Here is a 13,413-nt window from a genome sequence, read left to right as displayed (position 1 = left end):
ATAATATGGGAATGAATGCAGGGTATGAACGATAAAGTATCCATCTAAGCCTCAGTTTCTCTCCTTCCAGAGCTTTTCGACTTGGTCGACCAGGGCTGAGGGTTGGCTGCCTTTCCCATTTTGGGCACAGTTCTTCCATTCGTTGCTATCGCGGATGCACCACACGGCATCGTCGAGACGCACGGTACAACTAGTCTTGACACCGAGTTGTTCGCCGTGCGTAGCGCTTTCGCGCAGCAGTGCAAGGCCACTAAGTGGTGGTCCGCCGTCATTGCCATCGTTCGGGTCATCATTCTGCTGGCTTGCACACTTGTTTAAGGAGTCAAAGTCAATCCCATGCTCCATTGCACACTGGTGGACAAATTCGCGGTCTGGGATCCGTGCATAGTCATTGATCAGACAATTTGCGAATCCTAGCGACCGGATAATAGGAGTCCGTGGGTATTTAGATGGAAGAGACGCTTCGTCCGCAGTGGGAGGGAAAGGGAGGTTGGCCGCACAGAGCATGAGCATGTTACCGATGCATTCACCTGGGCCATGCATGCACTCTATCTCTTCGGAATCTTTAGACACGCTGTTGTTATATCGTTAGTTAAATGTTTAAAATGGGGGTCTGGTAACATCGGTTCCTCTCGATACCTGATTTGATGCTCACCTAGCAATAAATGATAATTTGAAGTCCACCTTGTCACTTATTTTTTCCATGGCAGGTAGAACAAGTTTTTGTAAGCAGGCCTTAGCATCTGGGCATTTGCTCATAATATGAGCCTCCAGTGGTATCTTAGTTTGCTCGAATGTCTTCTGTGCTTCAGAAGCAAAGGGTCCCAGCTGTAAGGAGTTGTCATACTCTTCTTGAACCTCAGCTTTATAGCTCTCCGTCTGGTGGGCTATTCCAGTACATGGGGAAGATGGGCTTAGAAGCACAAGGTAGCCGATGAAGAGCAATGCGATAACACCGATGCGGCACAAATAAGTGGTTGTGCTAGAACGCGCACGACGATCGGGGTTTGTCGATTCAAGGGTGTCCCCATATCCCTTGGAGTGGAACGGTAGTTTCTCCATGATGGGGCAAAATCAGAAGTGACGTTGTTTTGATAAGATCATGTGGAGAGTCAGGAGCTCCCTCCATAAGCAGGGCTGCCAAGGCCATTACATAAGATCTTCCACCTTGCCTCAGCCATTAACTAAAATAAAGCCTTGGAGATTCCTAGATGCAGCCCTGCGATTATTAATATTATGTATTGTTTTGGTCGAAATATAGGGCCTTGTCCCCTCCTAAATGCTTAAATGGGTGCCCATCAATATTCTACATTACGTATGCCGGTCCAGGCCATATTTATTCGTCAGATTAGGCTACGCTCCGACTTCGGAGGCGATTTGTATGGGGCATCAACTAGCTTAGTTCAAATGGCCCAAGGCTAGAAACACCGGGATTTGTTAGACATGGTCTGTGGACAGACCGTGCATAATGGCTTATGGTCGCGTGCTTTGAGGCTCGTATATGAAACCCTCATTAATGAATTCTACGTTGTATAGGATTATGTCAAACACGAGAACAGGGTAGTTTGACCCGACTCCCGTAAGATCTGACAGCCTGCTGTGGCGGGTGCCAGCGAATGATCGAGACCCTGCGAACGGGTTCATCCCCGTTGACTCAAAGCGTTGCGAGATGCACCTGCATCTGAATACGGGTATGCCCGGCCCGATCACCACGCGAGTGCCACGAGTAGTATATGGAAGTTAGGCGAGGCTCGTATCGAACAAATAACAACATTGGAACACAATACTTTGGCGATACTTTGGCGATACTTTGGCGCGTTTTGTCCAAGCCGGAAACCTTCGACCCCACCAATGATCCTTGTCGTAAAGAGGTAGTACTATCTGTATATTAGTATCCGCAGAAGCGCTTTTCAAACGCCTCGCAGGCTCGTGTGTTTCGTCTAATCTTGAGACTGCCAATGCCAAGAATGGAGAAATTGGCTTGGCTGGATAATCGCTACTTACTTTAGTAGGGAAGGGCTTTAGCCGGATATACTTAAAGTAGGGTTACATAGACTTCGATTGATTTAGAAGGCTGTTAAAGAGGGGAGATTAAATCCCAAGTAGAGTTTTCTCCAATAGAAAGTCATGTCCCGGGGTGCTCAACTTGTCCCCGAGCAGCGTCGCATCGCCTCGTACCTTCCGATGGTCGCATCTCATCTCTTATATATTTACTCTCTGTCTTACAACTTTCATATAATTTAACACTTCTATTATATCGGATCATATCTATGGATCTGATAATAGTTTTCCCCCACTTCTGACTGTCGACTATTCTTCCGACTGTACTTCCGACTATACTTGGACCACAACACAAAGGTACCTTGGAATTCTCTTCTTTTCAAAGCTATTTCTTTCTGTTCTCTCTGCTTTTTCTCTTCTATGCCTGTCTTAAAGTAGGGAGCTTTATACTTCCATTCTTCGCCAACTCCCTCAGGGCATCTAGGGGTGTTTCCCTAACCCAAAGAACCCCGTATATAGTTTGTCATCTCCTTGAATCAACTCAAAAATATTATTTTCGAGGTGATCAGGGTAATCAGGACAATCAGTGCATCCCAAAATTCCAGGGTACGTAAAACACTTATGGGGATTTGGTCACCCCCTTCTGGCATGATCGTCGTGTTTTCTCTTTTTTCCCCCGCAGCCCGGGTCGACCTGCAGACCGCGTCACCGAAATGTTCCCTTTTCCTTTTATTGCAACCTCGCTAACACAAGTGTCAAGACTAGCTCTTGGGGCATTGGATTAGCTCCCTCGGCTTTGCTCCACAATTCAAAGGACTTTAAGGATATGTCCTATCTCTATTCCTAAACATTCCAGACCCTACACGTCATTGAACATAGCGTGTCAGGTCGTTTTGTCGGGTATCTTCAAACGGCCTTTGGGGTGATTTCTTTTATTTTTAATTTGGAATATAACTTCTATCTTCCATCATGGCCTTGGTCAACTCATTGTGCAAGGGCGAGCGCGACATCATACACGACGGTTTGATTGAAGATGAGGAACATGAGGATGTCAGTTTGGAATTGAACGCCATTCAACAAGAATTTCTGGCGCACCATCAACAATTGGAAAACTTCTTGTCACCGTTGTCCCTGGATGAGGCTGTGCTATACAAACTGGCCCGACGCTTTTCCACCACATACCGCAACCTTGCCTTGACATCGGACCAGCAATTTTTGCCAACACCCGTGACTCAACTTCCTACTGGTCGGGAAACCGGTCGCTATCTAGCGATCGACGTAGGAGGTAGTAACCTTCGAGTCGCTTTTATCGAGTTACTTGGAGAAGCCGTGGATTCCGATATTCGACCTACAGATGCCACGGAGAGGTCACGGGACACCATCCGGAAAGCTCAGCGCCAGCGGGTGAAACGAACGCTGGAACGAGCTTGGCCTATTCAAGAGCATTTTAAGAAGGACAAGGCCGAAGATCTATTTTCTTGGATCGGTGATTGCATTGCGGAGGTGATAGCGGAGAGTCTATCATCGGATGCCACTAAGAAGGATATTCCGGCCGAATTAGATATGGGAATTACATTCAGTTTCCCCATCATGTGAGTTAGATTCCCCTTGTGCTTGTGTTTCTGGTGTTTCCAGATTCCGGGGGCTCCTGTTTTAGTTTTGTGCTAACTAAGCCCAGGCAAGAATCATTGGCGGAAGCCACATTAATGCCCATGGGAAAAGGATTCGCTATTTCATCAGATCTCAATCTTGGTCAGATCCTTCTGAATGGATATGACAAACACACAAGGCGACCTGATGATGAAGATGAACCTTCTACCAAACGTCGAAAGCTTTTCGCATTACCAAAACTGAAAATCCAAGCTATCACCAACGACACGGTGGCTACGCTGGCTTCCCTAGCATACAAGGTCAAGTCTCTACCAAACAGTAGAGTCGCCATGGGTATTATTGTGGGTACTGGTTGTAACGCAACCATCCCAATGAAGCTCAGTGCATTGCACGAATCTAAAGCCAAGAGTGTCAACATTATGGAACCCAGCGCTGTGGAGACTATTGTCAACACCGAGTGGACTATTTCGGGTGCTGCGCCACCGCTCAAAGAGCTCAACGTGACCACAAAATGGGATATCGAGCTAGACCGAGCCTGTGCACGCCCAGGCTTCCAGCCCTTCGAATACATGACCGGAGGCCGCTACATTGGTGAACTGATTCGCTTGATCCTATTCGACTATCTCACAACTGTCGCCAAATTATCGAAACGCTCCCTACCTGCAAACCTCATCCAAGAATACGCCCTGACAACCACATACATCTCCGATCACGTCGCCAAATCCCGATCTGACAAGGACCTCGCCAATGACTTGAACACATCCCTCCCTCCACCGGAGAGCAGTGACTGGCGCTGGGATGCCCGAACCGCGGGTGCATTCCGAAAGATTGCTCGCACAGTACAGAGACGGTCAGCTGGGCTGATCGCCGCTGCAGTAGTCGGACTCCTATCTTGTGCTCGGGAGATCGAACTAAAGGAAGACAGCAACAGCAGCTCACCCGAGAATCCCGCTTCACCCCAGACCAACGGCGATGCCGTCACTGAGTTCTTTGGTGCACCGGACGCTGCGGCTGCAAGCCTCAACTCTGCCGCTGTCGCTGCCAACCACGCAGCTCAGGAACATGTCGTCCCTGTCATCGATCCTACGCCAATAGATTGGCAGTCCGGTCCTGAAGAGCTCGTCGTGGCTTACACCGGTGGCATTATCCAACATTACCCGCAATTCAAGGAGATGTGCCAGCAATACATTGATCGTCTTATCATGCGGACTGGTCCGCAACGAGGTGGGAAGTCCGTTTTCTTACGGGAAGCCTCCGATGGTGGCGTAATTGGCGCTGGTGTTTTGGCTGGCATGGTTGTGCGGAAATGAGATGTTCTTTGAAACATTAGCAAGCATTTCTTTCTCCTATGATTTTTTCTTATTCTTTGGGTGGAATCCAGCAATGCGAAAATGGTTCGAAATTAGGTGTTAATGGGATAATGTTTGTTTATTTATTTTTTAATTCGAGTTGGGGCTCACGACATAGAAATGAGATTTGATTTCTGCCACTGTGGTCCTATTTTGGACGGTGGTAATTTCGCTGATCTACGCCTTCGTTGGATTTGGGCCAGTCTATTTATCGTCCCCCGTCATATGGCTTGCTATGTTTATGGTCCTCATTTTTGCTGTCGAGATTCAACTCTCTAGGAGAGATTTCACCGCCGATCAAAGCACAGCATTGAAACCTAGAAAGAATATGAGGCACTCCCCCCAGCATTGACAAGACATGCACGTGCCACACTCGCTCTGGTCCAGGACCCTGCACATTGCAACCAAGTCGCCCCAGCCACGAAACGAGAGCTTTCCGATGGCACATTCCCAAGAATATCCTAACTACCTAAAGCCAAGAATTTCACTGCGAGAGCGTCGTGGCCGATTGCGCGGCTCCGCCCAACGAATCGTAATCGGAGAATGCAGGAACACCCGAAGAGTGAAATGCATTCGTTATGCATAGCCGTTTATCCGGTTTCAAAGAAACTTCATATGCATCTAAGCACACTAATTAGGCAAACTCAACCGAAGCCAAGCCTGGGTATCCTCATCCTCTATGTCATCAGAAACAAAGTTCAGGAAGTCTAGTTATGATGGATGCCTGTAATTCTCGGGACTCCCGGTGCCGAAAGAGAACGACGACCGAGAGCATTCTTTCCCCACGTGTTCTTGGCATCTGGAGCCAAGCCTGCATTGCAGGTCATGAGACCTCGCTTGGATATATATCCGCGACATTTGACACAATCTAGCTTTGTTCTTGTGATATGTTGATGTCGAGAATTGCTTCAAATTAATCGGAACATGTTGTTTCGCACGCCGCGCTTCATTGCATTCGGTTTGCCGTCTTCGTATTCAATTCCAGAGGCACCTCCTCCTCCAGACATTTGTTCGAGCCGCTCACGAAGCTCGGCATCGGCTTGGGAGACGGTTTTAACCTTCGGTTGGAGTGTGTGGTGCTCGTTGGCTTGGTTCGAGGAGTTCTTGGATGTTTGGTTGCTTTCCTCTTGCTTGGATTCAGAATTTTGGTAACATTGGGGGTCTATAGTTCCAAATTAATATATATTAGTTCTGGCATGGGGTTGAAAGGAACTGACTGACCTTGAGCTTTGGATGATCTGAACAAGGTTGTCGATAAGGATCGGGCACAGGTAACATGGAATTGACTAGACAATGTTCTATTTGGAAGGTATCGAGGCCCTAAACCCTTCAAAATCATACTGCAATAGTTATCGAGCTTGTAGTATGCCCACTAAGAAATATGTGAGGTCAAAGAACTTGTATAAACACGTTCAATTCATCTGACACTGACGCAATTCGAGATAAGAGTTTCACGTGACCATGAGAAGATCACGTGCAGCCGACCGCCCCCGCGATTCGGCCGGCGATCATGAACTTGCTCCTGTCACTCACTCCTCCGATACTCTTTCGACGAGTCTGCCATTATTATTTCATCTCAGAATGGCATCCGTGGCGTACTATGAGCTTTACCGTGGCAGCAGGTATATATACCCGATGAGATGAAGCAAACCGAAAGCTCCAAAGCTGACTCAAGGAACCTTTAGCCTCGGGCTATCACTCACCGATACTCTCGATGACCTGATCAACGAAGGCCGTATCGAGCCACAACTGGCGATGAAGATCCTCGGGACCTTTGACAAGATTGTCACCGAAGTCTTGGCCGACAAAGTTCGGGCCAGACTGACCTTCAAGGTAACTCATTCTGGTTCAGAGAACACCAAATGGGCCATGGTTCGATCATAGTTCAACGAGACTAACATGTACATTTTCCCACCGCTTTTAGGGCCATCTCGATACCTACCGATTCTGTGACGAAGTCTGGACCTTCCTGATCAAGGATGTCTCGTTCAAGCTGGACAACCAGACCACTGTGTCCGCGGACAAGGTGAAGATCGTGAGCTGCAATAGCAAGCGGCCTGGCGAGGCGTAATCCAACTCTTGCATGGGCAGAGATACTGGCGTTTTTTTGGTTTCCCTCGAATGGTTGAATGGGCGTTCTACCGGCAGTCCGTTCTTGCTTTCGGTAATATATCCTGCACGAGGCGTTTGAGGCGGTCCCAGTTCTTTTTCATATTGCATTACCAATGTCCAAAATGGCATTAGATACCCCAAAGAATGAGGTTGATGCTCTCAAATTTTCCACTTCGTAGTGAAGCTCCAGATTGAAAGTTTGTGTTGCGCGGAATGCGGGTGACCTCACCTTATCGGCCATGGATGCCTATCAGCAACTCTCTTTCCTTCACTGTAATCTTTCCCTGAGATCGCAACACCAAGCGACGTATTGATTTCCTCTATATTATCGTGAATTATGCCCAGGACACTGCCCTGGCTTCATGCCGATAAGACCATCCCTGCGAAAAAAGAGTCAAAACCGCGGAAACGCGTGAAAACGGAAACCAGTCTTGATCGCGACCTCACTCCCAAAAACACTCGAGTTTCTCCCCCAAGACGCGATTTCTTCAGGTCCTGTAGGTTTTATTTTTGGAATATTTGTGAGCAAATATAAAGTCTGATTACTTTCTACAGCCCAAAGCCCGCCGACCTCCCCTATCAGACGCTGTCCATCCGAAGAGTATGGTTGCAACCAGGTCCCGCGCAACCTGGAGAAGTCGCTAATAGGCACATTATAGATTTTTGATTGAAGGAATTCAACACGATGATGGCTGGGTCATGGTCGAAGACGAGTTCTACGCTGTCGCGCAAACATTTACTCAACATCTGCATCATGCGGAGTACCTGCGACGGAGAAAGGAAGTGAAAGCCGAAAATGCAGCCAGAATGAGGGAAATTGAGAGGCCTACAGACAGCCGTACCCCAGTTCCAAATGAATTTCAACGGAAAAGGGAAGCCGAGGCGCTGAGGGAGCGACAAAAAGCTGGACTCGCGCAGATAGGTGACGGGGGAGTCGACGAGAAAGACGAAGATGAAGATGATGAGAGATGGGCTGGAACACATCTTCACGATCTCATGACGAGCCCACGAAAAACACGATCCTTAGCGGGAGTCCGCGGGCCTAAGTCCTCTACCAGAGCTGCTGCGGGCTTACAGGCGCCTACTTCAGGTACTGGACGAGCCCGGGTGTACAGTATCGGGGGGGTGTCTGCATCATCATCAAGAGCACCAGGGGTTCCAAGCATTGAATTAGATGAAGAAACGGCCTCGGATTCGGATGGCGATGACGGTGACGATCTTGACTTAGAAACCCAGCCAGTCGTGCTGCCACCGGCCAAAAGAACAAATGCCACTCCACGAAAAAGCCAAGTTGAGGATCAAACAACCCCACGAGCCCGGCAGCAACTTAACTTACAAAGTACATCTACGTCGAAATCGAAAATGAAGCTGGCACATGAGCGACCCAGTCCAGCGAACGCGTATAAATCGCGGGTTCAGTCTCTTTTTGATGACCTTGATGAGCTACCAGAGTCATCTCGGATGAAAAAGTCTATTTCTAATAATTCTTGGGGACCTCCTGCAAAACAACTGCCTGTGACAGGTGGCGAGAACAATTTAGATCCAAAAAAGTCCCGGCACAATGAAGTGCCCACCTTCTTGTTGTGACCATCCGTGTACCAATTTCCCTATTAACACGCCAATTTGGCGTTTCGAATTTCCTCCATCTTTATCGATTCAGCCGGGGCCTTGGTTTCATGACCTGCAGCTTGGCTCGATTTCCACCACCGGGATAACTTCATACGCTCTCGGAGCCGGATGACAGTTTCACGCTCATCCTTCGAACCTGGGCCCGCATCTTGCTCTTCGTCGATGATGGTAGAGACACCATTTCGACCGTCGTTCCGTCCTTCTTCACGGTCGCCGTGTGGCTGTCCTGGGACGTAAGCGTGCTGTGATTGACTGGTCAGATCTGATCGTTCTGTCGGATTTTGGCTAGGCGAGAGAACTGACTCGGCATCAGAGAAATAAGCAGGCAATTCTTCTTTTCGGAAGTTAGTGGGAGGACCCTATTTCATACATTGTTAGCGACCGTCTTTGCAACGACAACCCATGTCCCGGCTCGACTTACAATTTCAATAATCATTCCCTTGTCGCGTCTGAAAGGTGCCTTCAGGCACCGGAAAATTTGCCGAAAGCATTCCATGTTGGACTGATGGTGTTTCGATTGATACGACCGGCGGATAAGGAGCTTTATAGAACGCTAGGCAGTTCGGGAGCTTGGAACAATGGCGGTTCCAGCTAGAATGTCCTTGAATGCGAACAAGGAAGTCAAAAGAATAAAGACAACGCTTGGAGGTGAAACAAATACTATACAACGAGTGACAAAGGGAAACGAGGGACAGGGGATGACACCCAAAAGCAAAAGGAACAAAAGAAGAAAAACGATGTAGCTGCTCTACACCATTGAGGTGTGTGTAGAGAAAGAGCCAAAAGACAGGCGGGGCGAGAGTACATATATTAGCAAAGTGACCGGCTGCAGTATGCACATCTATACTATGTCTGGCGTGTCAAGGGCAAAGCGATCCACAGTCTCACCCCGGCTAGGCGACAGCCGTACCTGTGGCATGGACAGGATGACAGGCTCGGCAGACACCAATTCGGCGTTCACTCCCCTGGCGGCAGCAGTGGGTCCTCCCTGGAGGCCTGGGCCGTATGGGATTGGCTTTGGGCAGAGAGTCCCGAATGCTTGGGATTCCCTTTGACCTATTCCGGCTCTTACTGGGAATTGAAGTGTTTATCACCCGGGGCAATCGTTTCTACCGGTATCTCTCTATATGCAGGTAATATACCCACGATCTGCTGCAACTCATCGGGTGCAATACAGCGGATGGACAGTACGGCAGCCATGACCCGCAGGCTGCAGGGAATATATGCTGGAGTTAGAGACCCGTGCAGAGTAGGTATTCGATCCTCGGTGGATCGAGTGGAAAACAGCCTAGACCAAAGGGGTAAATGGGAGAAGCAGCAAAGAGAACCTCGTGTTCTGGCGAAACGTATCCCTCTCATTCTTCGTGTCCCCTTTTCCACTTTTGGATTAAAGACCCATCTCGTTTTAAAGTTTTGTATCCCGTTTCCCCTAGTACAAGACATTTCAATAATAACCAGCCGTCGATCCCTTAAGTCCCCGTTTGACGGATCGGATATGTGCATGAATGAACCCTGTGGAGGTCTTGAAAGCTCGCGGGAAACGGGATTCTTTGTCCCTAGCTCCGGGGGGAATCGATTTTTCTTCCTTTTCATGCAAGATCACTAGCTTAATTGGAATATCTCTTTGCCTCGTTTCCTTTGTCTTTGTCTCGGAAGCCGTGGTTATGAGACCCAATTCTCGGCAGGCAATTTTAGACATTTCTTTCAAGGATTCATCGCCGAGCACCAATACGGAGTAGCCGTATCGATCGATCATGAATTTGTCACTGACAGGGATGATCCCGTAGATTACCTCAACATTCAGGGTTAGCTATGTGCTGAGATCCGGAGTAATGGTTCCGAGCCTAGTGTATTTGATAGACCCGATCTTGGAGATCAATTGTATACACAACCCCAGAGACAATAATCAAGGCAAATATAAGTCCTTTCATGATTCCAGCCACATTGGCAATTCCGAACTGAAGCAGGTTTCTCGACTCGATTTCCGTTGTTTCGTATTTTCTTTGTTTCACTACAATACACCGCTAAAATATTCCAGAAATGCCATGAATCAATCGAAACGAAAGAACCTTGCGGGTGGCTGCGAGTCTCTGGAATGGTTGGCGCTTATTATTTCGCGCCCCCCTTGCATCAGAGCAATGCTATGTCAAATAACAGCCCATAGAGATACGTTTAATTTACCTTGGCGCAAGTCTTACGCAGTACGTGTTCTAATATTGTCAATGTATCATAGAGGAGATAAGAATCCATGTCAGGTATAATTGTTGTTGTTGGTGTCTCATCTAGGCAAACGGAGTCGAGCCCTGACTTGAATTGGGAACCGCAGGGATAGAGAAACTTCGAACCTTGACTTAGCTCCGAGTGAAACTATGAATAGCTTATATTTACGAGAACTCAATTTAATCGTTTACTGAATACTATTCTAGGAAGGGTTAAACCCATGAAAGAGTACCAAGCTTGGGAGTGGCATGCGTGCAGGTCGCAATGCAACGTTCTTCTAGGTCGGTGGTTTCCAGTCAAAGGACCCAAACACTGTATACTATTGGTGCCCGAACCTGAAGCTTGGCTTACATTCCCAGCTATTAAACTCGCTGGCAAATTGGAGCATTGCTATCTTGCCCGGGAATGTATTTCCGTGTGCTGAGTCTATTCTTGTTGGATGTTTGTATATTAAGCGCGTGACACTCTAAGGACTATACAAAGAATCTCGAAACTTATCTGTGCTATGGGAAAATAAGAAGTTAATGAGTATATTCATAATCCTGAAATGCAGATTTGCATAAACACCAACCTTTGGATCGATACAGGATACATGATCATTTAGAAAACTGTAGTTATTGATATATATTTTTTGACTAGAAAAATCGTGGGCTGATGAAAAACTTAGTGGTGTATATATATCACGAATGACCATAACCCAGAGTCCATTCTTTCATAGTATCTACAAGCGTCAACACTCCATATCTTATCAAAGTAGACACTTAGAGCATTGGCTCAGAATTTCAAAGAACTCTATCGCTGAAGTCAATGACTTGTGCTTTCTCAATGAGGCCATCAAGAGTCTTGACGAATCCTAGATGAGTTGGATCCCTTTGTACATAGTAGTCTCGATCTGCAGCGCTCGTAAACTCCATGACAAATGCGTGTGTAATTCCATTCTATCACACATTCAGTAAAATACCCTGAAAGTCTTCTATCCTCTGTGATCCCAGGAAACTTACCTGGATGCCTTCGGGAGAGTTATCCTTCCCGCCAGACGCGGATTTGATATAGGGCTTTTGTGAGGTGGGATCGACGCAATTGTCTTTTAGTGACAGCATACACTCACAGACCTATTTGAGGTAATTGTTGACATTTATTGAGAATAGTTCGCTCGTAATCACGTTCATACATATGACGAGTCGTGATCTTTTATACTTACAGCTTGAATGACTTCAGCAGCCAGGTCTGCTTTGAACTGAAAAAGGACAATGTGGGTAATAGACATGTTGAATGCTTCTTCTGTATATAAGCTTGGAAGGGGGTCAAACACATTATCTGTTAGGGGGTGAGATCACAAGTCAGATCACATGATCAAAGTATTTCTAGTTAGGGTGTCTCATTCTCTACCAGACACGAATGATGTTCGCGCGTTTCTTCTGTTTATTGGCTAGTTAGAGGGTTTTCAATATACTGAGTTTATACCATACATTTCGATACGGTCAGGTTTCTGTCAAACAGGATTAAAAATTATCAAACACAACCCCTTCTACGAGGGAGAGTCGGAACGGTTTCGCCTTGTCTTGGTCCAAATCGGCGGATTTGTAAATTGCCGTGGCTATCTTTATGATGTTCAGCTTGTCCATAAAAGATCAGCCGAAGATATTTTCCCTGTATCAGCTATGCCCTTGCACAAAGAACATACACCAAGCACGGAGTGGGCCTTTTCGTTGCGATCTCTGTCCATTGACGGGAAACTACCACTGAATATACCTGCCTTCTTGATCCCGACGCAGTACCAGAACAGCTACCGAGGTGCTCTTCAGCCCGAAGGCCAATATCACCGGTCCAAGCTTGAAATTCTTGTCGGGTGGTTTTCGATAGATTACTTTATCTTACAAGATATGATTTTTCGCTTTTAATGAACAGGATTAGTGCTGTCATAGGTCTAACAAATGTATCGCTCATTGTTCGATCACCCTAACTAGAAGTAATCACATTAGACCGACCCATTCAGTCTAATATACTCTCGGTTTTGCTTAAAGCAGATATATCAACGTATTTAGATTGTGCAATTCAACTGGTGTCTTCCAGTTTCCCAAACTTGTGGATTGAAAGCACAAGTGGGCAAGGTCACGGATGGAAATCATGGCAAAGCTGCAGCACACCCTTGTCGCATGTTATCAAGCTTATAAAACTAGTCGGGACGTATTCACTCAAGCCCACTAACATGAAGCACTTTGCGGAGTTGATATTCCGTACTGGAACGTGAATTGAATTTCCCCTAGCAAATTATCCGATCGAGATATTTTTGGGGGGCTCTGACTTGCTTTGGATACCTTTGGGAGCACGAACAACCAACTAGTTCCTGCACGCTATTTCGTTGATATGATTTTTCACTCGAGCTCAGTCATTCCACTAGATCTTACGCACATGCTTGTCGGCTTCTAGGCCACATTGCTTTAGATTTGGCACAACCAGAATCTGCATTAAGTGCCTACCAAAAAGCATT

The 13,413-nt window shown here is 47.0% G+C and overlaps 8 protein-coding genes across 8 annotated transcripts; 3 read left to right on the top strand and 5 right to left on the bottom strand.

Moving 5' to 3' along the window:
* Positions 1 to 51: 51 nt before the first annotated feature.
* On the bottom strand, positions 52 to 1,062 carry N7447_009843 (GILT family protein; the record flags this gene model as incomplete). Its single annotated transcript, XM_057234105.1, has 2 exons — positions 52 to 574; positions 656 to 1,062. The coding sequence occupies 2 exons, from the start codon at positions 1,060 to 1,062 to the stop codon at positions 52 to 54; spliced, it is 930 nt and encodes a 309-aa protein (XP_057081389.1).
* A 1,908-nt stretch (positions 1,063 to 2,970) lies between these two features.
* Positions 2,971 to 4,922, top strand: N7447_009842 (hexokinase family protein; the record flags this gene model as incomplete). Its single annotated transcript, XM_057234104.1, has 2 exons — positions 2,971 to 3,593; positions 3,680 to 4,922. 2 exons carry the CDS (start codon positions 2,971 to 2,973, stop codon positions 4,920 to 4,922), a joined length of 1,866 nt encoding a protein of 621 aa, XP_057081388.1.
* A 669-nt stretch (positions 4,923 to 5,591) lies between these two features.
* N7447_009841 (uncharacterized protein) lies at positions 5,592 to 6,300 on the bottom strand (the record flags this gene model as incomplete). The annotated part of the gene is made up of 3 exons (XM_057234103.1): positions 5,592 to 5,636; positions 5,900 to 6,123; positions 6,183 to 6,300. The coding sequence occupies 3 exons, from the start codon at positions 6,298 to 6,300 to the stop codon at positions 5,592 to 5,594; spliced, it is 387 nt and encodes a 128-aa protein (XP_057081387.1).
* Positions 6,301 to 6,542: 242 nt separating this feature from the next.
* On the top strand, positions 6,543 to 7,032 carry N7447_009840 (transcription initiation factor IIA subunit gamma; the record flags this gene model as incomplete). Its single annotated transcript, XM_057234102.1, has 3 exons — positions 6,543 to 6,583; positions 6,647 to 6,794; positions 6,886 to 7,032. 3 exons carry the CDS (start codon positions 6,543 to 6,545, stop codon positions 7,030 to 7,032), a joined length of 336 nt encoding a protein of 111 aa, XP_057081386.1.
* Positions 7,033 to 7,410: 378 nt separating this feature from the next.
* N7447_009839 (uncharacterized protein) lies at positions 7,411 to 8,660 on the top strand (the record flags this gene model as incomplete). The annotated part of the gene is made up of 3 exons (XM_057234101.1): positions 7,411 to 7,570; positions 7,629 to 7,674; positions 7,733 to 8,660. 3 exons carry the CDS (start codon positions 7,411 to 7,413, stop codon positions 8,658 to 8,660), a joined length of 1,134 nt encoding a protein of 377 aa, XP_057081385.1.
* Positions 8,661 to 8,683: 23 nt separating this feature from the next.
* Positions 8,684 to 9,198, bottom strand: N7447_009838 (uncharacterized protein; the record flags this gene model as incomplete). Its single annotated transcript, XM_057234100.1, has 2 exons — positions 8,684 to 9,061; positions 9,124 to 9,198. The coding sequence occupies 2 exons, from the start codon at positions 9,196 to 9,198 to the stop codon at positions 8,684 to 8,686; spliced, it is 453 nt and encodes a 150-aa protein (XP_057081384.1).
* A 345-nt stretch (positions 9,199 to 9,543) lies between these two features.
* Positions 9,544 to 9,902, bottom strand: N7447_009837 (uncharacterized protein; the record flags this gene model as incomplete). The annotated part of the gene is made up of 2 exons (XM_057234099.1): positions 9,544 to 9,758; positions 9,845 to 9,902. 2 exons carry the CDS (start codon positions 9,900 to 9,902, stop codon positions 9,544 to 9,546), a joined length of 273 nt encoding a protein of 90 aa, XP_057081383.1.
* A 1,802-nt stretch (positions 9,903 to 11,704) lies between these two features.
* N7447_009836 (Dabb family protein) lies at positions 11,705 to 12,189 on the bottom strand (the record flags this gene model as incomplete). Its single annotated transcript, XM_057234098.1, has 3 exons — positions 11,705 to 11,860; positions 11,924 to 12,034; positions 12,124 to 12,189. 3 exons carry the CDS (start codon positions 12,187 to 12,189, stop codon positions 11,705 to 11,707), a joined length of 333 nt encoding a protein of 110 aa, XP_057081382.1.
* Positions 12,190 to 13,413: the final 1,224 nt, after the last annotated feature.

Source organism: Penicillium robsamsonii (genome assembly GCF_028829455.1).
Source record: "Penicillium robsamsonii strain IBT 29466 chromosome Unknown utg000006l_segment0_segment0, whole genome shotgun sequence".
Classification (NCBI taxonomy): Eukaryota; Fungi; Ascomycota; class Eurotiomycetes; order Eurotiales; family Aspergillaceae; genus Penicillium; species Penicillium robsamsonii.
Note: the sequence above shows the minus strand (reverse complement) of the source record. Positions and strands in the feature narration are given on the sequence as shown.